Consider the following 24,757-nt stretch of genomic DNA (forward strand, 5'->3'; position numbering starts at 1 on the left):
TAGGGAATGACAGTGTGTTTGGGCAAAGCAGTTCTTTGGCAGGAGGCAAAACTCATATACACTGAATCTTCAAAGACTCTGCTTTTTGCCCACATAATTATCATATATTAAAACAATAAATTTGAAATATGGTAAATAAGCAGCAAAGGAACATAATTGGTACTGTTAATGCCAAGCAGTAAAACATATACAGAACAATTTTTTTTTCCCCTCTCCTTTCCTTTTTCCTTTAGAACTCCAGAACTACCCGCTCAGATGAAGATAAGGATGATTCCTGGGATGCCTGGGGGGCCTGGAGTGATTGCTCACGGACCTGTGGAGGGGGAGCCTCCTACTCTCTAAGGAGATGTTTAAATGGCAGGTAAGCCACATGCTGATGTGTGTGTGTTCTGCAGCTCTGCCACATTTCCAATCCTCTTCTGGTTGCTTCTGTTTCTGAGAGCAAGTGCTGTGTACAGATAAATGTTCTAAAATACTGTTTTTAATGCATGTTTGTAATGGATAAATAACTTAGGCTTTCACTCTGAACTTTAACATGTTATGAAATTTGACTGTGGAATAGCAGGAATGGTTTACTTAGTATTTAGAGAGGGGAGTTCTCAAATGCTACTCATATGTGACTCAAATGGTGAGTTACCTGTGTACAAATTAGCCTGCACTTGGACATGGTTTGACATAATGCTCAAGTGCCCGCTGCTCATGTGGATGTATCAAACGCTGCTTTCTGTTAGGAAAGGAGAGGACAAGAGGCCATAGTCTCAAATTGCACCAAGGGAGATTTGGGTTGGACATTAGGAGGAATTTCTTCACAGAAGGGGTAATTAGCCACTGGAATGGGCTCTCTAGGGAGGTGGTGCAGACACTGTCCCTGGCTGGGTGTGTTTAAGGAAAGACTGGACCTGGCACTTGGTGCCATGGTCTAAATTGACATGGTGGTGGTGGCTCACAGGTTGGACTCAATGATCCCAGAGGTCTTTTCTAATTGATTTCCAATTGATTCTCCAATTCTTCCCTGCCAGTTCTTTCTCTGCAGTGGTCCTGGTAGCCATATGTTTTCATGGATGAGTCTTAGTGTGGCTTGAAGAGAACAGCACATGCAGTGAAAGCCTTTCACCTCAGTAGTAAAACTGGGCTAGTGTAGGATTTGTTGGGACAATCCTAAAAGTAGGAGTAATGCACGAGGCCTGTAGTCAGGCAAGAAGAGATCCCAGCCAGCTTTGAGGCATCTGTGCTGGCATCCATAATTGCTTGTTTTAGTTGAACTATTTTTAAACATTTTTAAAACCGATGGTTGTGTTGAAATTTTTGTTTAGTTGAGATTTTTTAAGTTAAATGCAGTATCGTCCAGGAAATCACTTTTTCTTAAAGAAGGTTTGGAGCGTGATGTGCTAGTTAAGGGCACACTGTGTGAAATACAGAGCTGAAGATGATTGATTAAAGCACTGCCTGTTTCTTTTAGTGAAAAATGCACAAAGATCTTTGAGAAAAGAAACAGTTCCAGTAAGAAGCCTTGATACTCTACCAATGTATTAGGGACTGTGAAACAAGCTCAGTAAATTCTAGCAGTATAAATTCCACTGTGGTTTTATTAATATTTTTAATGTGTTCCCCTGTGAAAAACATGTGTTTTCCATACTTTGAAAATGTATAGTTTAAAAGGTTTTTTCTATGTTTGATTTTTGTAGTAATGTCCAGGAGACACACAATTGTGAAACAAAGTTTTCCTGTTTGTATATATCGTAAACATTTTTAACTTGCATGTTGTGATGCAGTGAGTCTTGCAAAAGATTGGAAATTTGAGACTTGTAATTTGAGCTGGTTGAATTCTTGCTTCAGGCATCCATTTTTTTTTTCCTTTTCAAATGCTATTTTTCAATCCCTCTCACACATTATAAAAAAAAAAATTATTTATTATCAATTTTCATGCAAGAAGCAGAAAATTTAGTCTAAGAAATGTAAATTACCAGCTATATGTGCACTCATTCTTTAATGTAAGGCACATCCTTTTGGTATGAAGGGATTATTCCAAAACACTGCTCCTGATTTTAGAGAAATCACTAACTCTAATTGCTTGTCCAGTCATTTGAAATATGTTTTCACTTCTTTCAAAGGCTTGATTTTGCCATTTTTAACATAGAAGAATATCTTACACTGTGCAAAAGTGCTGGTTCGTTATTGAGAAGCTTGGCAGAGTGTATCTTTAAAAAAAGGTGTGAAACGCAACCTCCCCAGATTTATGAGACCACAATAAATAACCATGACTATTATATGCCTGTTATTTCTGCTACTAACAACAGAGGGTCTGAATTGCCTGGATTTCAGGATTCACATGCACTGGGCACATTATGCATGCAGTCCATGAGAATTCTATTTAATTTAAAATTATGAATCACATATTCTAATCTTCTCCTCTAGGTTGCATCCCATTTATTAGAAATAATTTGGTTGTAATCAGCATAGATCAGGCTTAGAGAGGCACTTTTCACACCTTACGTTTTTCATAAGGTTTGCAGTAAATTGGGCTTACAGGGAAAGTCACACGTTCTTTGCTGAAGAGAGACAGCAGTGTAACGAGTTGAATCCCCAGATCCCCTTTGTATATAAACTTTGTATTTTGAGTCCAGATTATGGTAGGGTAGTAGCAATAAAAGTCTAATTTTCGAGAGAATAACTAGCTGTGAAACAGGCAAGGTTGTGTTTTGCTGTTATACAGTGTAACCATTTTTACCCTTTTTTTTAGGAACTGTGAAGGTCGGAATATTCGATACAAAACCTGCAGTAGTAACGTGAGTCTGGCCTTTAATCCTGTTTTACTCATTCAAAAATGTGTTAAAGTTTAAGAAATGCTGCTTCTTATTTAAAACCTTATGGTGCATAATTTTCTTTCCATCATTATTACCATTTTTAAACATTTCAGTCTGCATGACACCATGAGGTCTCAAATTTAGACTTCCCAAATGGACATTTTCCTTTGAAATTATAGTGCCAATTGTGATTCAGAATGTTTTATATCACTTATTAGGAGAGTTACACATTTTGGAGGATTAACAAATCAGTTCTTGTCTTAAACTAGCAAGTGGTTTTCCTGGGGGTGCTGTCTTTTAGATGAAGCATTAAACTGAGCTCTGGATCATTTGTGATCATTAGTGATATAGTGGCACTCTTCATGTGAGCAAAGGGGTGCCTGGGTCCCTCTTAGATCTTAAATAGGATAATTACTCCTTATATTCCCTCTGTTTGCCTAAACCCATTTATATTGTTTTTTATGTTTATATGTCTGTATGCAAGCACATGCATATTTAGGTGCACTGGCACAGACAATTTCCATGAGTGAGTGTGAAGCTGGAGTTTTGACCATACAGTTGCTGTTACTGTGATGCAATCACATTTTATTTTTATTTTATTTTTATGGACATGTTTTATAAAAACCATTCACACACAGCAAACTTCATGACTCGTGTTCCACTGATTTGTAGTCCTGCTTTGTGCTGTTTAAACAACTACTGCCCTTCACCCCAGGTCTAGGCTGTCCAAGGTGAGCAGCTCAGGCAGGACTTTGTGGTGCTGTTGGTCTACATAACACGTGTGCAAACACAGTCATTCAGGGTGGTTTGTGGTCTGCACTCAGCCCCTTGCACGGCTTACCTTGCAGTACAATGTGGCACTCATGGGACCTATTCCAGCAGAGACACCAGGTAGATAAGTAATTAATAATAGTACTAAAAGGTGAGGCCTGAATTTCCTTTGGGTTTAATTATACCCAGACAAGAGCAGGGGATGCTCAGCCATTACCAATCCCGTGGTTGTTGCCAGCAGCAGGCAGCTGTGGAGTGTGACATGTTCTCCTTAAGACACTGGAAGTTGCCCAGTAAATATATTGACTCAATGCATCTCCTAGGAGAACATGCTTCAGTTTGCCACACCGACAGTGTCTGGTGTGCCAGTTGGCTCCTGCCCTCCTTGAGAACAAGGCTTGCTCACACCTTGAGTTGCTCTACACTCCACTCCTCAGGGTTGGATGGATTTTCCACCACGCAGCTGAAGTTCCTGCTGGCAGAGGCAAGGGGAAGTGATAAATGAATCAGTCCCAGGACATGCATAAATCAGATTCTGGAGACAAACCCTGTCCCTTGCCCTTTCAGAAGAAAAGGCCCAGCAGCTTGGTGCATGATGGCCTGCGCTCATAAATAAAAATGCTACCTGCAAAAAATACCATGATCTTTAAAAGCTGTGTGATAAGATAACGTGCAGCCAGTGAGGATGTAAGCAATGAGCAAACTGCCCCTGAGTGCTCCACTGCTTATCTAAATGTCTGCTTGTGTGCACTGTACACAGTAATACACCTCTGCCTGCTGGATCCTGTGCGCTGCAGCTTCCTGCAGGAGTGCAAAGAGGTCATCTTAGATTTAAGATTTATGCAGTAGAAAGCTGATGGAAATGAAGGCACTTTGTGCTTCAGCATTGAGAAAATTAAGATGATTTCCATATCCTCTTGGAACTCCCAGAGAGTTTATCTGAAGTCACTGGAGCCTGTTTTTTAACTTTAGGACTTATTTAAAAGCGATAAGTGGCAGGCGCCTTGTATGGGAATCTGTTTGAATTTATGATGATTCAAATGTTAATTTCCAGACAGGAAACTGCCTTTACAGTTCTGCTTTTGGGGCATGTCTGAAAGGGATCAGGTTTCCATTTCAGTTCAGATACAGTCAGAATCTCTCAGGAATGGTTTTTCCTAGATTATGGGTCAGATAATGAAGAACTCTTGAGAAAAATGTATTTAATGAGATTTCCACTGTTAATACAGTTGATCTTTGAAATTGGCATCGCTGAATTCCAGCCCCACATTAGATCTGAGTTAACCTTGAAACAGGACCTTACACCTAATGTAAATCTGAGACTACTAGGCCAGTTTAGTTTCAAATTATATAATTTTCCCAAAAGCATTATTTCTAATCAATGCTTCTCACTATAGGAGTGAAACTGTAGTTTGAAAATTAAAGAGTTTATACTAGCTTCTTTCCATATTAATAGGTATTACTGGTAACCACATGAGACATTTGGTATAAATACCCAGTGTAAAGCTGTCTGCAAATGTAATTTTGCTACATGATACATTACACCACTAACATCTATATTGGGGAGTACAAATGAAGCACAACTTAATATGTGTGTCATTCTAATGAAAAGAACAAGAATCATTTTACCAGAAAATTGGTTTCATGTGGATTTGTAATGGAATAGTAGTAAGTTCATTGAACCTGAGCATAGTTCCAGAATAATATTAGTGATATTTCAATCAAAAAATTAATTCAAGGTCTTAGCAACAAAATAATTGCTAAGATTAAGGCATATGTGTAGCCTGCTTATCTTTCTATCATAACTGAGATGCCAGGTGCGTGATTTCCTAAAACTGCATGTGTGCTTTCAGCCTTCCATATAGAAACTTTAGAGAAATAAACCATCTATTGTATGTTGTTCAATGAGATTTTCAGTCTTTCTTGCCCCCCTTTTTTTAAATTTCAATTTTTGTATATAGTGTTACATTCTAATGCTATGATGTGCACTATGTGGAAGTGTTTAAGTTAATCCTTTAGGGTCCTATTCACAGAACAAGTTATTTGGGCCATTTCCCCATAAATTTCACATTCTTGTGTGCCAAAAAGTTGGTTATATTTTTGTCTGAGTGATTTTTCTACAGTCAGAAAAAGCACTATTTTGTAAAAGATAGCCCCATGTTTAATTCCATTATAAACTTCTATTATATGCAGATAATGCTCACACTTGTTCAGTACATTCATCTGTAATTGTCCCAGCATCCACTTAACCACCTAATTTATCCCATTCAGAAAATCTTGACTGTACTGTGTCTACTTTAGACTATAATATTTCACCTTGAGTTACGTAGTTTCTCTCTAATCTGTTCATTTATTTATTTTATATTTATAATGCTGATGCGCCATAAGGCTCCCTTGGCCGGACTAGTTTCCAGCTCAGGTATCTTGATTCTACTTAGATGTGGCCTGAAAACTGTGTAGGAAAAACATAGAACCTGAAGCTAATTTCAAAAAGAAAACAAAACAATGACTTCATCAGTTTTGGCTGGGTTTCAACAAAATGAGATTCAAAGAATAAAACTAGACAAAGGGCTAGACTTTCTTTGGTGTCATCATTTTCACTGGGAATTTTCTTGCCTTCTCTTTTGTGCTTTTTTCAGTGGAGTAATTGTTGGCAAGAGTCACAGGGTCTGATGCAACCTTCATATTTTGCACATGAACATTGCCTCCAAAGATACAGATTTCCCAGGTCAGCTTTGTTTTCAAAGGCTGAGGGTGCTCATTGCCAAAACTCAGAGATACATTTCATAAGAAGCCAGCCCTTGGATGCAGTAGTTTTTAATCATCTGTCACAGAAAGAATGGGAATATATATATATATATATATATATATATGTGTTTTTAATCTGCATGGTAGTCATGTCTAAAGCATCTTTTTCAGATCTGTCTAATATGTTCATAAATCATGTCATAAATACGCTTCATTCCACTGCAAGGTCTGGCTGTGATTATTTTTGCCAGCATTTTCATGTATTAGACCTCATAGATATGTCTTCAGCTCCTTATGCAGTGTATGAACCTACAAATGGCCTGGCCATGCTTCGGTGGATTGAGCGTGAGACAAAAAACTCTTGCTGAAATTAAGAAATTGGAGAAATCCTGAAATTAGTAATAATAATAATAAAGAAATATTGAAATATAATAATATAAGTGAAATATTGCGAGGAAGGAGGGAATGCTGCAATGAATTGATTGGTGTCTGAAATAGATTGAAAACAAAGAGATGCACAAACAAGATGAGGGCTGGGGCCCACGTATTGTTGTCTGATATGACCTTGCCCACTTCCCCAACATGGTTCACCCTTGTGTGCCCCTCACATCTTTGCCATGCCTTTTCCTTTCTGTTTTTTAAACTACCTTTCACTTTTCCAACCCAGTCTAATGGAATTAAACTGATGTTTACAAGTCCTCTTGTTTTCTTGATTGCATTCATTCTGTGCTTAGTTGTTGTCCTCTTTAAACTCCTTTCTTTACACAAATATTTATTCTTCCCTGAATCCCAATCTGGACTTGGTTGCCATCCAAATTCTTATATAATGCAAATGATAATAATTTCAGCTCTTTGATGCCCCTCTGTGATGCTCTTTTCATGCTCCTGCTTTTGAACAGAGCTCAAACATAAAGCAGGTGGAGCTGGCATGTGAATCGAGCTGCCAGAATCACTTTGTGTTCTTTGAAGATGCCAAAAGACAATAGGGAGATGAGAATTCACTTGCTCTGAAGCAGCCAGGAGGGGAGTGGAAGGAAGGAGCTGCATTGTGTCGAATCAATGAGAAACATACAGTAACCAAGGGTTGACATCCTGACTTTGTGGTGTTTGTGTCTTGGCATCGCATCAACACCCAGTGATAATGGATTGTAACAACAGCCTGTCAGACCTCAGCTGAAGGCCATCACTCTGCCTGTTTTATGGATTGCTCTTTAATTCTTTGTGATGAAAATGTAGCTGTGCATGGCTGAGTAACACTGCTCCCAAATATAATTTTACCTGAATCTAATGTCCACTTACTATTATTTTGATCCTTAGCTGCTCCTCTGTTTACATCGGTGGAAGGGAACCATATGGTATCCATATGAACTCTGAAGTCCTCTCTGCTTTTTAGACCTGCTGTTGTGGAAAATGAGAGGTGACAGATTAGTCAGAGCCACAATTCTGCTCTCATTCACACCAGTGCAAACTTGGTGAATTTCTCGGGAGTGACACTGCAGTGAATATGTGTGGCTTCTCACAGTATTTACTTGACATTTGTAGAAGCTCTCACTTAAGGGATTTTGTAGAGGTAAAACACTCCCTGTGTCTTATTCCATGATTGTATAGGTTCAAAAAGTATGGATCAAACTAGCATTATCCCAGATTAAAAATAATACAAAATGTGTTAGTATCATTCTGAATTATTGTCACTGTAAGGTGTAGCACTAAACAGAGCTGAAAATTTTATCTGGGAAAGCTCAGTGAATTGCTCAGTGCTCAGCTGCAAAAACTCCATGTGTTGGTCAGTAGATAGAATACTGATTTTTAAAGGCATTTTACATAGATCACAACTAATTCAGAGAGAGCTCTAGACTACTGTTTGCCACAGTGAAAAAAACCCCAAGCTGAGTGCAATATTGTTGGGGGCATTGGACTGAAATTCAAACCTTTCTCCTGTATATTTTACCCCCCATTCCTGTGTAGCACACTTGCTATTTTGTCAGCTTTATTTGGGGCAGGTTCAGTTCACTGATAAGGTTGAAGCTGTGTTTGGGATCAGTATTGTTAACTAATACTTAGTAATAAGTTCCATGAGTGCGGCTGACACATCACAATCTTTCAGTCTTCCATCCAATGAAAACAAAACTTTGTTAAAATCAGCCTCACATCTGGCTTATATGTGCAGTTGGAATTCTTGGAAGAATATCCTTTCAGTCTGGCATATGGGCTCTCTGACACTGGACATACTTTCAAATGAAGTCTGTAGTGAGGAATTGTTTGACACAGTAACTCCTTTGCCAGTACTTTACCAAAGTTATTTTCCAATCAATCAGTATTCATCTCCATTGCTGTCACCGTGGTTTAACATTAACATCATTGTTTGGGTGCAATGCTTTATGTAGAAAAAATATTTTAGAACATTTTATTTGAAGCAGTTCTCGTATTTGGTCTTTCAGCTGTGTGTGCTGAGGCTCTCTGTGGGAGAAGGTACGGAGCTGTCTCATTAGAACTGGAAATGCACGATCAATTGTTACCAGTTTGAAGTTTATTTTATTCCAACAAAATAAGCCTTACTGCTTCCATGAGGTGGTGAAGGTGCTTTGTAATTAGACTACAGGACTAAGCACTGTGAAACTTCCTCATAATGATCTTGTCCCTTTTGCAAGCAGAGCTGAACATTTAATTAGACAAATTTTATTTTTTTATTTATATGTAGCATTAATACCTCTTTCATTAGCCTGATATGTGAATTGATGAATGAGTATAGAGCCCTCCGAAATCCATTAGTGGGAAAAGCTACTGAAAAGAGGAATATAAAATATCACACATCTCCTTATAGTCACTTAAAATACATAGATTCCTTTTGAAGATAATTCTTACTATAGAACCAGACTTTAATTGTACTACCTGGTGTCATAAAAATTAGCATTTTTAATTATCCTCTCGTATCAGTTATGTTGTTATTGCTGGAATATGCATGATATTCTGTACTTGCACTCCAAGCAATGGATTAAGCAACATAGATTGTTTTAACATACCCAGTAAAACTTTGTAGTGTGGCATCTTTGTCAAAGCAGATCAGTTCTTGAACCAAGCCTGCCTGAAGAGCTTCTGTGTTATTCATCAGATAACTTTACTGCAAATGCAAAGTATTTCCTAGCTTAAAAAAAATATTTTTTGGTTTGTTTTCAGGACTGCCCTTCAGATGTTGGTGACTTTAGAGCACAACAGTGTTCAGCCTACAATGATGTCAAATACCAGGGACACTTTTACGAGTGGATCCCTGTGTATAATGATCCTACTGCACCGTGTGCCCTGAAATGTCAAGCTCTGGGAAAGAACTTGGTGGTGGAGCTTGCCCCAAAAGTGCTAGATGGAACTCGTTGCAATATTGAATCCTTGGATATGTGCATCAGTGGAATCTGCCAGGTATGTTCACGGTGTGAATCTAAATGGGGCCTTTTTTGTGAGGCACTTTGCTCTTGAGCGGGCATTTTGAGATTGTTTTTCATTTTATTTATCGGCTTAGATGTATCTGCAAGTGCTGTCAAATGAATTGTAGATAACTCACCTTTTCAGGAAGACACAATTTCCTCACTGCTTTAGCCATGGATATTTTTCTATATAGATAAAAGGTCAATAAAATTCGTTCACTCTTCTATTAATGTGTGTAAAAATTAATGAACCTAGTTATTGGAGCTACAGCTTTCTTAACTTAAGTGTATCTGTGAGGACGTGATGAAATTGCAGAGCCTTCCATTTCATTTTATTCCTTTTCGGAGTCCCATATAATCTCTGTTAAGGAGAAAATTGGACATTTTATGGGATCCAGCCTGGAATGGCAGGTGTGAATGTATAGGGTCTGTCTTGTATGGGTGAGTACTGTGGTTGCATGAACTGATTTTTTGAATCTTTTACTGGCAATCTATGTTTTTAGATGTATTTTTTATTTATTAGAGTTATGTAAAAGTAGAGACTTATAATATTTGAGGCTTGCCAGCCTTGCCCGTGTCTCGTTAGCAAAGGAATATTGCAAACTTGTTTTATGAACAGAGCAGTTTATAGAGAATGGATATGTTATTGCAATTAGTTTTCTTTCTCTGCAAGTGGTTGTTGCTCTGTTAAATGTCTAAAATGTGTGCGACTCAAAAATGCAGGATATGGCCCAGTGAGAAAAATAGCTCTATTATAGAGGAAAATCTGACACATTTGGCAGAAGACTGGTGCATGGATTATAGCAACATTAATATATGATCTGGACTTTGCTGTGGGTTTTATGTGACTTCTGTGTATGCCGCAGTTCCAATGCCAGTCGTGTCAACACAGAGTGCATCTGCTGCCTCTGAAACAGAAGAATTCCTCACAGAGAGACTGCATTTGTCAATAGGACTTCACTGTGGGATCCAGCAGTGTTTGTTACCCTCTATTTGAAATAGGATATACCTCTAGAAACTCTGGGAACACTTGCCAAATAAGATATTTCTTGTGCCATGTTCTTAGTGATGCTCCTACCCTAGTAAAAAGGCTTTCACCCAGGAGGATGGCCCAGCCTTTCCTAGGAGGTGCCTTTACAGCAGCCTTTGCTGTCTGTGCCCACTGCAGCCCGAGGCTGGATCTGAGGGAGCCCTGGGCTTTTCAAGGGCTTGTGCTCAGGGTGCTGTGGGGTTGCCAGTGTCTCCCATTGTGACTTCGAACACCTTCTTCCATCTTTCACACGAGGCATGAAATTCGCTTTGCCCAGAGTGCATCAAATTTCATGAAGAACTGTTGGGAGGAATACTTAAAAGGGCTGCTTTCAGTGTTTCCTCTTAGCATTTTGTAGTATTCATGTGTATGTATGTTATAAAATGCTAGGAAATGTAAGTAATCCATTTTTAGAATAAATGAAGTAGTGGAGATGAAATTAATCATTCCAGAAGCAGGAACTGGAATTCTTACACTGTTGGTGAGAATCAATTTCTTTTCTCCATCTCCCATTTTTATTTTTTAATTATTTCTTCTAATTTCACAAAAATATTCTTCAGTGTGAGGTAACGTCTCCCCGGAAAAAACCTGCAACAAACATGTTTAGAATGTGTCCTGTGCTGTGATTTACTCAATTTTTAAAATTGATTGCTGAAACTCATAAACAGTTCGGTGTTTTCACTTTATTTTCTTGAAGTCACTGGCTATTCCTGAGGTATTTTTGCACAAATTGAAAATTTCTGCTTTTTAAAGTATATATTTGATAATTTAGTGTTGGATAATTTTATTGAGGTAAAAAATTGAATTAAAATTCAATTAAATTAAATGAAGATTCACTTAGGTAACCTTTCCTCTTTGCAAACTCTTTTGGGGGCCCACTGAAAGGTTTCTTACTTGTGAAAGGGACTGTGGGAGGTGGGGACCTCCTCGGAAACCAACACAGAGCTTTGTGCTACTCCTGTTTGAGCAGGAAAAGAGAACAAATTGACGTCTAATCTTTCCCAGAAAAACATGGTTGTTTAGTCAACTGCTTTTAAGAGAGAGACAGCACAGTTGTGATTCTCCACAGTTGTTGCTGTAAGATCTGTCTGGCGGGTTCTGACATGTAATTGGCACAGCCAGCAAATTACTTGGCAACTGGTTTACAGCTAACTCCTGTAAATGAGTACATCACACTGCTGATGTGTGGGTATCTTCACTTCTATGCCTGGGAGCACCAAAAACTTGCCATAAGGAGACTGGTGCTGGTTTTGCTCATTTATTGTCTCAAAGTTGACTCAGCTTTCCCTCCTCCCCAACATGATTTCACTTTTGTCTGTGTTCTGGTTCCTGGTAAGGTAGAGCTGCATCACTACTTCTGCCTCTTGTTCAGACTCACCTTGGCAGCACATGAATTTACAAAGATGGTGAATTCTTGTTCTCCAGCTTCAGTTCTGATCCTTTGCACTTCCCTCATCAAGAAAATCAAGCTAAATAAGCTCTATCAAAGACAATTGTGAGATGACAAAGCTGCACTCTGGATAGGAGGTGTGAGGCTTTACAGGAAGTGAAAACTAAAGATGGTCGAGCTGGGAAAAAGTCTATTGGGAAAGTTAGTAAGATATTTTGGGTTTGTTTGAGGCTTAACTCAGTCAAACCATTTGATCATGTTTTAGTCTGCTGCTGCCCTGCTTCTGTTACCAGCCCAGATATCTGGGGCTGTGGTGTTAGATGGGGACAGGTCAAAACTTCACAGCCAGGATTTTCACACTTCTGATATTTTTTCTAGGCTCTGCACAACTCCCAAAACATTTTTTCATATAATGTGTTCCTGCTGTGCCCATCTGGATGTGGGTGGAGACATTTAAAAACATCTGCATGTCAGACACATATGTGGGCAACATTTACCCAGTTACTCCGCCTGCTTTGGGGCCCTGCCTCAACTTGGGTTTTGTTTTTAATTTGTGCAGACCTGCTTTTTTCTACCAGAGTGCAGAATGGGGTGTTACTTGTGCCAGCACCTGAAATGGTTACAGTGATAATTTTCCTAATATGGAGTAATATGTTTGGACAACAAATGCACGCATCACCCAAAAAATCTGGAGTCCTAAGGAGCAGCCTGAGTAGTTCTGTCCTAGGCTGTCACAATTAGGTCAAAGATGATGTAAATCCTGCCGTGAACTTTCCATTTAGTGTCAGCAGGTTGTTTGTGTTCCAAAAAAGGCAGACACTACACTGTGCTTTGTAGCATATGGCATAAATTTAGCTGACATCAGAACACATCCCACATGTCAAGTGGAGCGCCATCAACTTGTGCCATGCTAGTTCTCTTCTGTCACATGTCATCGTTTGGCCAGTGGGTATCACTCACCACCAAAGCACTCTTATGCTGGGTGTAAATAATATCTGTCAGTGTCTTCATTGAAAACAGTTTCTGTAAGCTCTTGGAAGGCTCTTGCACTTTTTTTTTTAATAAGCTTTGTTTGTGCTTTGAACTTAAAATTATAGCAGATTATTCATTTCTTCTGAATCTTGACTCCTCTTGTCCTGAGAGTTGCTTTCTCAAACTGCTTGTTTGTGTACTTTCTCTTTTGGTTCCTGTAGATACATTTTTTGCCTTTCAATATGTTCGAGGACTGCCCAAGTTGCACAGGAGATTTGGTGTGCAGAGACTTAGAAAGGAAAGGTTCCTTTCCATGCTGTATTACTGCAGACATGTTACTAACACATGTTAGTCTGAGTAGTTAATTCTTGAAGAGCTGTTAAAAAAGCACCTTTTTTTCCAAAATGAACATTTACAATCTTTTTTTTAATATTTAAAAATTAGAGAAAAATGCCTGTGTTGCCTTTTTCTCCTTTTTAGCCTTTGAGTGATTCATAAGAAGAACTGATTTTGAGGTAGCTCTGTGTCAAGCCAGCTATTATACTAAACCTGGCATTCTCTCCTGGGTACTGCTAATTAACAAATGCACAGAGTAAAGTACATTTTGGAGCATGAAGGAACACCTCTGTAGATGCCTGTACTCTGTCTACATGTTACTGCACCAGAGTTGGCAGGCTGGACCCTGTCCAGAAACACTGTGGGAGTTACTCATGGAGATCCAACAAAACTTTCTGGCTCTCAGAGCTACATATGAAAAACTTCATGTGACTGCACACGTGTGACATGGGTCATAAAACTGGGAGTGGGGAGCTCCAGCTGCAGCTCAGCTGGGAGATGGTGGTGGCTCCAGAGGTCCCACCAGAGGATGGGGCTGAGCTAAGCAGGGGCTGCCACCTCCTGTGTGACCTGTCAGTGTCACCCTCCCTCGCCTCAGGGGGCTGGTTTTTCATCTGATGGAAGCTCTTGGCACTGCCCAGGCCTGTGGATCATGGAGCCACCCTTCAAGGGCTGCACTTGCTTCACTTGGAATGTCACTTTGGTGTAGTGATTCCCTTGCAGTGACATTGTTGGCAACTCAGTGGTGTGCTTTATAAATAAATAATAATAACAGGATACTCTCAGACACTAAAAAGGTCTTTTGGAATCACTTGTTTTTATTTTTTTGCAGCTTCCCACTGCTGCTAGAAACTGGTGTTTCTTTTCAGGTCTTATCTTATTCTCTCTCCTACTGTTTCTTATGGAAAATGCTCTCTATGGGGATTTCTTACTGTGTAAGTTTATTCTTTCTTGTCAGATGAGTAGTGGATTTTTTCTGATCTCTGGTTTCTTATCTGCACTTCTTTGGTCATAAGGGATTCTCTCTGCCAAGTTTTGTTTTGTTTTAGTGAGCTGAGTGCAAATGTGACTTTACTTCCCAGCCTAGCATGGACCTAAATCATGGGAGAAGTGATAGCAGAAAAGCTCATGACTTGGGTGTCATCTTGAAGAAGAGCCTTAGCAACCTTCAAATCCCCCAGTGCTAACTTCACCAAGCAAGGCAGGTTTGGCTGGACCCAGCCAGAAAAGGAGCAAAGTAATTTGATTTCATATACTGATTTAATTTTTGAAAGCATTCTCACAAACAAGAAGCCTGCTGGGAGTTTGTGTCCTATCCTCCAGTTGTGTGTGTGTTTTTTTAAATGGAGACCATGTGGGAAAGGGTACTTTCTCCTACTGGGTGGTCCTATAATCTCTCAGCTCCTCTAGCATGTGACAGATCCTGTAGTAAGAGTTAAAGGTTTTGGAAACACTTTGTTTTATTTGATGGAAGTGGATTTACGGAGTTGTGGAACACTCTTTAGCCTCTTGCCTTCAGATATAAAATGTCAGCAGAAATATGTGGAAAGTCTTTTTAGGAGCCCTTTAGTATGCAGTGAATTTTATGCACTGTATTTTTTTATTTTCTGGGTTTTTTTTTTTATTGCTTTACGTTCCTTTCCTCTGTATGGATGGCTCAGGAATTTGAACATCATGGAGCGTCTCCTTGTGCCCATCATTCTGATTTATTTTACACCTCCATTCTGAGGTTTGCATTTTGACACACTTTGCCTGTACTGCCTTATTTCTTACCTGTGAGGAACTGAAAACCCTTAAACAGAGGAAGTTTTCCTCCTCCCACCACGGCTGCTGGCATTGCAGCTTCATTTGCTGGGAGGAGATGGGCTGCAAAGTTCACTGTTGGTCCAAAGTGCATGGACAAAGTCCCTGAAGGGGCTTTATTCTGTTAATTAGCACATGCTGAAGCCTGTGTCAGCTTTTCTGGGCTGCTACTGTCCTGTGCTGGTCTGATTCCAGAGATGTGAGAACCCCTGCCACAGTCAGGCCTTTGTTAGCTCAGACATAACTGAAGAGTTATGAGACAGGACCATGTGAGAAGAAAATCATGGCTCAGACCAAGAAAAATCCTCAGTGAGGATAAACCAGAGATTGAAAGCGGTGTTTGAAAGCTAAGATTCCACACTACTGTTAAAAGTAAATTTAAAAGAAAGAAAGAAAGAAGTAACTTGCTTAATTGGAGGGATGTTCTGCTATCTCTCCCTCTGCTTGTCAGAATCAATTACTTGTGGATGATGAGCATGGGAAAGAGACAGTGGGAGCTTTTTTCTTTATGTTCTCTCTGAGGACACATTTTATCTGTGTAGGAATAAAGTGCAAGCTGAAGCTATCACAAAGTGAAGGATGTGAGCAGAGATTGCAAAGTCAGTGAATAGATGGGCTTTGAATGACAGCAAGGTTTTACAGCAGGGCAAAGAGACATGGAACACATCGACTAAGGGAGGGCAGGATTTTCACATGACAGGGTTTTTTTGTTCATGTTTTTATTACCATGAATTCCCATAGCTGTATTTAAAATTAGTTATTTGTTGTGTGGATACAATCAGTCCTGACATCTGCCTGTGCTGGATTCTGTGCTAAGACAAGTAGAGCAGGGGAAAGTGCAGCAAATATCTGACATTGATGCAATGAGATCTGTGTACTGTGATAGCACATGCAACTGTGCAATGAAGCACCACCTTATTTTTTCTGAGTTTTGGATTTTGTGGTGTGTCTGTGTTTTTGGAAATAGAAATCCCTTTTCTCTGAGCTAGACCAGAGGATTTTAATTTTCCCTATTGAGTGATTCTAATAAACTGCAGTAGAGATTTGTCTTTTTCAGCACGTAAGGGTTTTTCACTGTTTTCTTCCTTTACTAGTAAATGCTGAAATAAAACCTGTCCTTTCTCAGTCAAGTCACAAGACTTGGAAAAGACATTATTCAGAATTAATTCTGAGGTTATCTTGTATTTTGTGCAATGCTGATAACCTTTAGAAATATGTAGATGTTTTTATTCCATTTTAATCTTAGTTCTCATCTCTTGTAAGGCTGAAATAAATAATTTGGTTTATAGCAGTCCAACTGCTGCTATCCTGGTGGCTGGGCAGTCAGATCACTTCATTGGATATGTTTGGTGTAATAGTCTACTTTCACACCATATTTTGCAAATGTTGACAAATTTTAAAGGTGGTGGAAGGCACTTGCACCTGGAGCACAAAGCTTTTGCCACCCTTCAGCAGATCAGTGCTCCAACCAACACAGGATCCCCTTACTGAGGTACAGCTCCAACAGATCTACTGCTGGCCAGTTGTAAAATAAAAATCACTGGACAACATGTACTGGGATAATTACAGACCGTTCAGCCCTTGAGGGAAAGGATCTCCTGTGCAGTAACTTTATCCCATTCTTGTGAAGCACAATTATCATCTCCCTTTGTGCATTCCTCAGTGCAGTTCCTTGCTCAGCAGAAATACAGTACTTCTTTGACATTTTAAGCACATTTAAGCACATTATCCCCATAAATGATTTGCTGGGTTTTCTGCTTCATCTGAATTTCACTAAATGCCATCTGCAAGTTTGTGTTAAAATTCCACTTGCAGGTTATTCCTGGAGTACACATTTTGTGCATCCTTTGAACTAGCCTGGCCAGTGGAAGCACATGAACAGAAACGTACCCAGAGTAGCCTTCAGGTGGGTTTTCCTGAGCACTGGGGGGGTTTTCTCAACAGCTGTAGGAGGATGGTAATTATGTCATTTTGAGATACTGTTGAATTGATTTTCTGTTTTCATTTTATTAAACCAAATCACATTAATAAAGGGCCTCACTCTCTGACACTGAGCTGCCTGTCCCTCAAGTAAACATAGAATGCTGCAAAACAGAAACTTAGCTAATCATTTTAATGGAATCACTGATAAATGAGAGTCTGTATCAATAATAAATTTATGGGTCAAAGTAGAAAATGATTTAGTATTTAACAAATACATTGCTGAATATCTAAATGGCGTGTCTGCTAAAGAGCTTAGGCTGAGACACAGTCAGTAGAAAAATAATGGCACCAGTGCAGCTTCAGTTTTAATGTTTCATAGAATTTATGTATCTGTCACAAATAAAAATAGCAGTGATTTATTCTTTTGTGGCCGCTTCTATTAGGAGAACTCAATATATTTGTTTTTTCTGGCTATACCTGGACCTATGGCTCCAGAGGACCCTAGAAGGGGGAAAGCCCATTTTGAAAGAGAAATATTGTATGTAATTATCTATATTGCTGTATATGATTTCGTGCTTTTGATAGGAATAATGACACTTAACACTTACATGATCTTGTTATGCACAGATGTCTGGTTTTACTCATCTTTGAGATAAGTATTTTTATTTTATAAAGTGTAGGTGTATCTTCAACTTATTTATTTGAAGTATATAATCTTGAGTCATTGGCATTCCAGAACATTTTTTAATAATTGAAATGTAACATTTTTATAACTGACAACTCACTGCTGTAGAAAACTTTCTGCTGTCACAAAAAAAGTGGTGCTGTGCCTATTTTGGGAGTGCCTGCAGCTGGAGGTGAGTGGCCAGCTGAGGTAATGCCACAGCTCAGGAGGGCTGAAGCAATGATCTAACAAGCAAATGTCGAAATGTTAAAACCTGAGCCTGTGTTGGGCTCTGCACTGGCAATTCTAGTCCATGCTTGTACTTATATTTATTAAGAGAAGTCTGTGAAAGGAGGGAGGAGAGGGTAGGGCTGGAATTTGCCTTTTTTTCCACTATGATGGTTTTTTTACCATCTGTATTGGAATTTTAGTCAAAATTCTGTCACCTTGCAGTCCTGTCCATTTTCTTGTCTTACGTAATTATAAGTGTCTTAACAAAGGAAGATCCTTGAATTTAACAGATTATTCTTGGACCTTCACAAATCAAAATGAACATGCTACATTAATTTCCTAATGCAAATCTAATTCCTCAGCTGAAACACTACTAATTGAATATGACCTAAAGAAACAGCTTTATATGAGCTTCTGAGTGATTTTTGGATTCATAATTGCAAAAATACTTATAATGTTCCATAGTCACTTTTAACATATCAGCAGCAATTTCATTCTTCTCTTTCATCTATATTACTGTATTTTATACCCTGACCTTTTGCTCATCCTTTGCCTTTCTGAACCTACATGAGCTATTCCAAGCATGCTACAAAGTATTTAACACCCTTCAGTATTGTCTTTCACAACAGCACTGCCATGCTAAGCTTTGTTGAACAGATGAGTGGTTTTGTTCACTGCTTAACCAGATGCTTTCTAGCCGAGCTGCTTGTGAGAAAACAATATAATTCTTTCTCGTATTTCTTTTTTTTTTCCTTTGTAGGAACAGACAAGTAACATATTCAGGTTCTGCCCAAAAATAGTAATGGATCAGGAACAGCAATAGTCTGTTTCTGAAAATAATCCTGCCATACCCAAATTAACAGATACCCCATCATGGCCATTAGTATAAATTCACAAAGTGCCCATTTTCATCAAAACTCTTTTAAAATTAAATTTCTACTTATTGTTTGTTTTTTTACGTGTTTGTGAATATTCTCCCCGCTGTCTGAGGAGCTCACTTACGACCTGGTCATTACAATACCTGTATCGTTTTTTGGGATGATGACATTTATGATTACAGATTTCTTAAATTCACAGGGTCCCAATCCTTCCATTACACAGGTTGTGTTATCACTTGTTTCATTTACTCAGCCTATGTTAAAATTGCCTAACATTATTTCTGACTATGCCCTAAAAGCCTGCAGATGTTTTCCCAGTCTGCCTGTAATATTTATAGCTGATTCCTTTGCTCTGTAAACAGCAAGCAATGTGGGGTAAATTAATCCTACAAAATGCCTTAATTGTGAAAATCATCAGCCTCTTTGGCTGCCAGAGGTGCTGCATGAGTGGAGGAAGGCTGTTGCCATTTATCATTTTCTTGTCCTTGTTGCAGATTTATTTGCAAATAACCAAATGTACTGTCTTCAACTATTTCATCAAACACTACTTTTTCCAATAGTTACTGGCTGAAATATGAATACCTTAAATTCATGATATTTGGTGTCACAATGCCAGATGTTTTTGAGACCCAGTTTCCAAAGCTATACCTTACAGCTTCCTTTTCTTTTGGTGAGGTCTGTGGCTGTTCAGCTCACCTGAGAAATACCCAGCCAAGGGTTTAGAAATGGATAAAAAAGGCTGGCTCTAGACTCTCAAGTTTGAAATATGTCCCATCCCAGTGTTTACTTATTAAAATTCCTTCATGAATTAGCTCCAAATTTGAGGCTTAAAAACCTGTGGAATTTTTGGGTGCTTCATGTTAAAATCTGGAATTCTGTGATCATTTCAGGTCAAAATTGTGATTATAATTAGAGTTGCTTTCTAAATTGTGTTCCAGGATATCATTGCTTGAAATTCATATTTTTAACAGTTGATGTAAACATAATCTGGGAAGGAAATCTGTAGAGGGTGAATGCATCTAGCTGAACACACCACCTTGGCTGTCAGGGGAGCTGTAAACCTTTTCCCACATCCAAGTCCCTTGCAGCTAGCACTCCTGTTTTATTTCTGTGGCATTTGTGTATTATTAAAAAATAAGCAATAATGCTGTATGAAACAGTCCTCTAAAGTATGCTGCTCTGCTGATTATCTTTTTTCTTACATTCCACGTTGGACACAGTAATGCCTTGTGTTTGCACAGTTGTGTAATTTTTGTTGCACGCAATGAGAGTTTGTTTTCACAGGGGCTGTGTGTAAGAGCTCAGTCTGGATGTTTGTTATTGTCATGTTGGGCTCTAAGGGGCTGGTCTTGCAAGTGCTCTGCTTGCTCAGTGCCCTCCTCCCACGAAAGACTTGCAGGATCTGTAGCCTACAAATATACAAGAGCTGAAACAAAGAAAAACAGCACTTTTTCACATGGGTTATCGTGATGTACAGCTTATTTTTTCCTTTGGAATTAACTGATGAGTGAATGAACAGTTTTTTAATATTTAGGAAAGGAGATTGCAGTTTGCAATGGAGATGCCTTTGAGACATTTACGAGAGATGACACTTGCAGTAATACAATTTACCTCCACGTTCTAGCAGTATCTTTATGTGAATAAGGGCAGGAGAATCAGGGGAGAGCAGTAACTACTTCAAAATCTGCCCAGGAGAAATACAGACTCTCTCATCCACTGTTATGGTCTCCATCACTGCACCATCTGCGTGCTTCAGAAACGTTAGGAGATTCATTCATGCAGCATCCCTGTCAGCTGGGGATGTCAGCTGCAGTTAGACCCCTTCCATGGATTGGAATGGAAAAGCACAGGAGTTTCCAAAAGTCTGTTGTGGAGCTGGGAACTGAAAGAGTTTTCAATGCTGAGGCAAATGTGTTGACCACTGTATTATTATATCCCATGAAATGTCATCTGCTTTCTGATTCACTGAGTGGCCCAGTCAGTTTCTGTTTCTTAAATGGTGTTTTCATTTATTTTCTCAATGTATTGCTAATTGGTTATAAAATGGGAAGATAGGCTTGTTTATAGTAATTTGTTTACAACCTTTTTTTTTGCAATTTTCTGGATGTCAATAATGAACCCAGAGGTAATGCTAGAAACATCTTCAAGTGGAAATATTTTAATCTGTAATCCAAGCCTAAATTATAGTAGAGTGTTCCCACATGGCTTCTGTGTGGTAAATAAGCACCTGTTGTGAGATGGTCTGAGTCCACATGTGTGTTAATTTGCTTCATTTCTACAACTAAGTTTTTGTTAAAACTGAAATGATTTAGTGTTAAGCATCTTATTTCTTTTTAAAATGAATTCCTTGCTGGGCTACATAGGATTAAGATCACCTTCAGTTGCAGGAATAAAATAATTTCCTGCTCCTAATATAGGTTTCTCTGGTAAATCTGGAGCCCTTAGGAAGGAGATGCCTTCACTGCAGCAGGTCTCTCAACTGAAGCACTGTAAACTGTCCCCATTAATGCCCTCCTCTAAAGGGAATTCAGGCTGTAGGGAATTGGGAAAATAAGGGAAAGGGGCAGAAGGAGGAGGTGGGGCTGCTTTGTTTTCTTTTCCATAGACATGTGAAACTTTGAGATTACATTTCTCCGTGTTTGGCAGTGGATGTGTGTGATTTGTGTGTCTGTGTGTGTGTGTTAACTCAGACTGGAAGACCCAGCCCTGCCTCTTACGTGTGGAGTCGATCCTCACCTCTCCAAGGGGATCGTGTGTCAGTTTTGGCACAGCACAGATGCAGTGGATCTTGGCAGCTCAGGCTGCCCCTTCCAAGCATTTTTATATAGGAAGAGGCGTGTGCTGGCCAGTTTCAGAATTCTAGCACTGCTTTAACTGTGAATTTCCAGAGGGTTTTCTATCCATTTGTCAGTTTGGATTTTCATTAAGTATATACACCCATGACAAATTAGCTGCCCTTCTCAGGGATATGTGAATATAAGAGGCATATAGGCTGACTTGGGAAAGCTCAAAGCTGGAGATCAGCTTTTTACCACGTTGCTCAGCATTTGGTAGTCCCTGAAAAATTCTTCTATGAAATGGTGAAGAGTAAGATGGGTGAGGCCAAATATTTGAAAGTGCTTTTAGTCAATTTTGTCTATTCTTAGTCTTTCCATTCTCACTCCCATTCTTGTGGAGTTGACTGATATGAAGAAAAAGAAAAATCTGGAAAAATGTTTTCATTATAATTTGGAGGGCTTTCAGTTGACAGTTTTTTTTAAAAAATTGCTTTTTGAATTTTTGGCAGTGTTTAAGTTTGGGTGTTTTTATAATAATCGTTGGAAAGTTTTATGGAATGGGTCTTACATTCATAAACCAGAAAAAATCAAAAGGTGACAAGTGAATTGTCCAAATTTTTTAAAAGCTGGTTAGCAAATGTGTATGTAATGACATTGATGTAAGTGGCAAATAGATCTACACAAGTGCCAGTTAAATTCTGAATGGCCAAGACTCTAGAATATTAGCACTGCCCTCAACTCTTTGTCTATGAAGCTGAAGGCTGAGTGCCCTTTAAATTTTTAACTTGGATTATTTAATTGTATTTATCCTTTCTCAGACTTAATTAAACAGGTGGTGAAAACCAAATTGTAAATAACATAGTTATGCCTTGTGTTGGAAAGAATAATGCTCAATGGTATTCATTCACATAAGTAGTGGGAAATGAATTCATGTATTTCCTACGTTTGAATAGCTTAATATATCAGTTGTGGTTCATCATTAAAATCGTGGAAATGACAGTATGCTTTTAAAATCCTAAATGGCAAGATATGCTTTGATAGAATGAGGCCAACTCATAAAATCAAAAGGATAACATAATAAATAAAATTCCAGAAACCTGAGCATGTCTACTACAGCTTTGCCCTCCTTCTGACTGTGGTGTTGATGTTGGCAGGCAGTAGGCTGTGATCGACAACTTGGGAGCAATGCCAAGGAAGACAACTGTGGAATCTGTGCAGGAGATGGCTCAACATGCAGGCTTGTGAGGGGACAAGCTAAGGCACACGTCTCACCAGAAAAAAGTAGGTTGCACATTGATCCTATGATAATTTATCCTTGACTATGTTTCCTGCTCGTATATCAGCATGCACATCGCAGTGACCTTTTAACTATATACTTGTTTGCAGTTTGACAAAGCTACTTAGTTCTAAAGTCTGTGCTAGATTAGTCTGTTGAAATTCCATGAGGGATACCACACGTTAGGGTATAGCTAGGAAAGAATTTGAGATATGTGGGTTTTTTTATAGAGCTACTCAATTCATTTTATCAGGAATAACCATCAAGATGCACATCTTATTTTAGAGGGTATCCTCATGTTGCAGTGTATGTGATGCTGCAGCAGTGTTTTTAAATCATGGAAACATCTTATAGATGGTTTTATGGAAATAGTGGCCTGTGCTTGAAAGTCCCTGGTTTTCAAATTAACTTTGATTTTTCTTCTTTTTTTTTTTTTTTTTCTTGTGGTGTCTGAAGACAGTTGAATTTCAGGGGCAGGGTGCTAATTGTATGGTACAAAAAAACACAAAGTGAAAGGGACTAATACTTCCATGTCTTTTTTGTGTGCTTGGCTCAAATTTTGCTGTTCTTTCTCAAAATTAGCATCTTACTGGGAGTAACTCTGTAGGTCTCAGTAGTATTGAAAATATGAAATACAAAAGAGGAAGGGTATTGGAATTAGACCCTTTCCTGGAGTCTGAAGAGTCTGGCTATTTTGATATGCAGGCAAGGTTTTCCATACAAAGACTAACCTCTGACACTGGTGCTCTCCACCCTCACAGATTATGCCCCCTGGAATCTCAGAGCATATGTGTGTCCCATGTGTCTCACAGTCCCATGTGTTTATCATAAGAATAGTTGCCTCACAGAATTTTTTCTTTTTCTGAACTCACAGTGTGTATTTTTCACAAGCATTTATCCCATGGAGATGGGGCCTTTGGGGTTAATTACCTTGCTGCAAAGTCACAAGAAAGAGGAGTGCTCTTAAAGTCAGTGCTCAAAGTTCAAATGCAACCACTTTGTTTTTTTAAATGGATGAGGCAGCTGTCTCTGACAGCTGCCTGTATTTTAACACTGTTGTATTTCAGCCTGCAAAGATTTCACTTGTGCCCTGATTTTGAAAAAGCTTTGTATATTGAAGCATACTAAAATCTTATTGCAGTATATGTAACTATTCCCACGGGTTTTTTAATGTCACTGTTTGCAGTATGCTTCAGTTTGGATGAAACTTGGAGTAGTTTATTTCTTATCTCAATGCCTATTGCAGTGTGATGTCTTGAACTGCCCTGCAAGGGTGTTGGGTACCACTGTGCAGGTGCAGAATTTCTGTAATTCAGTACACATGTATAGAAAAGACAATCTAAATTTAAAAGTGTCTGGTTTTGTGGCAGCAACTTCTAAAGCCACAGGATAATTTTGCACAAGTCAAAGAGCCTTTTTTACATATTAGATCATCTATCAGTGTTAGCCTTTGCCTTGCTTTGACTAGAGGTATTTTTTATTGATGGGAGAGTGTAGTTCAGTAACTCATAAAATTTTTCATCCTGAAAGACTGAGAAAATGTCTTGAATGTTTACAATGAGCTGAAAAAGTGTTTTTTTTATGGAGGGCCACTTTTTATTCATTTGCTGTATCAAATGCTCAGAGCTTCTGGTCAGCATAGAGCAAGCACTTGTAAAGCAGTGAAGATTGGAGAATATTTTTGTAGTGTCTCTAAGCTGTATTTATTTTGTGTTTCTAAATATATATATGCACAAAA

At 38.8% G+C, this 24,757-nt stretch overlaps 1 protein-coding gene across 5 annotated transcripts in view; it reads left to right on the forward strand.

The window, feature by feature from the left end:
• The window catches only part of ADAMTSL3 (ADAMTS like 3), a 181,538-nt gene that overhangs the window by 83,646 nt on the left and 73,135 nt on the right, over nt 1-24,757 (forward strand). For all 5 annotated transcript variants that reach the window (XM_017742691.1, XM_017742687.1, XM_017742690.1 and 2 more), the window contains 4 exons: nt 234-361; nt 2,741-2,786; nt 9,498-9,734; nt 22,898-23,024. In XM_017742691.1, coding sequence (XP_017598180.1) covers nt 234-361; nt 2,741-2,786; nt 9,498-9,734; nt 22,898-23,024 — 538 coding nt within the window. The remainder of the gene's footprint in view (nt 1-233; nt 362-2,740; nt 2,787-9,497; nt 9,735-22,897; nt 23,025-24,757) is intronic.

This window comes from Corvus brachyrhynchos, unplaced genomic scaffold (genome assembly GCF_000691975.1).
Source record: "Corvus brachyrhynchos isolate BGI_N302 unplaced genomic scaffold, ASM69197v1 scaffold97, whole genome shotgun sequence".
NCBI lineage: Eukaryota > Metazoa > Chordata > Aves > Passeriformes > Corvidae > Corvus > Corvus brachyrhynchos.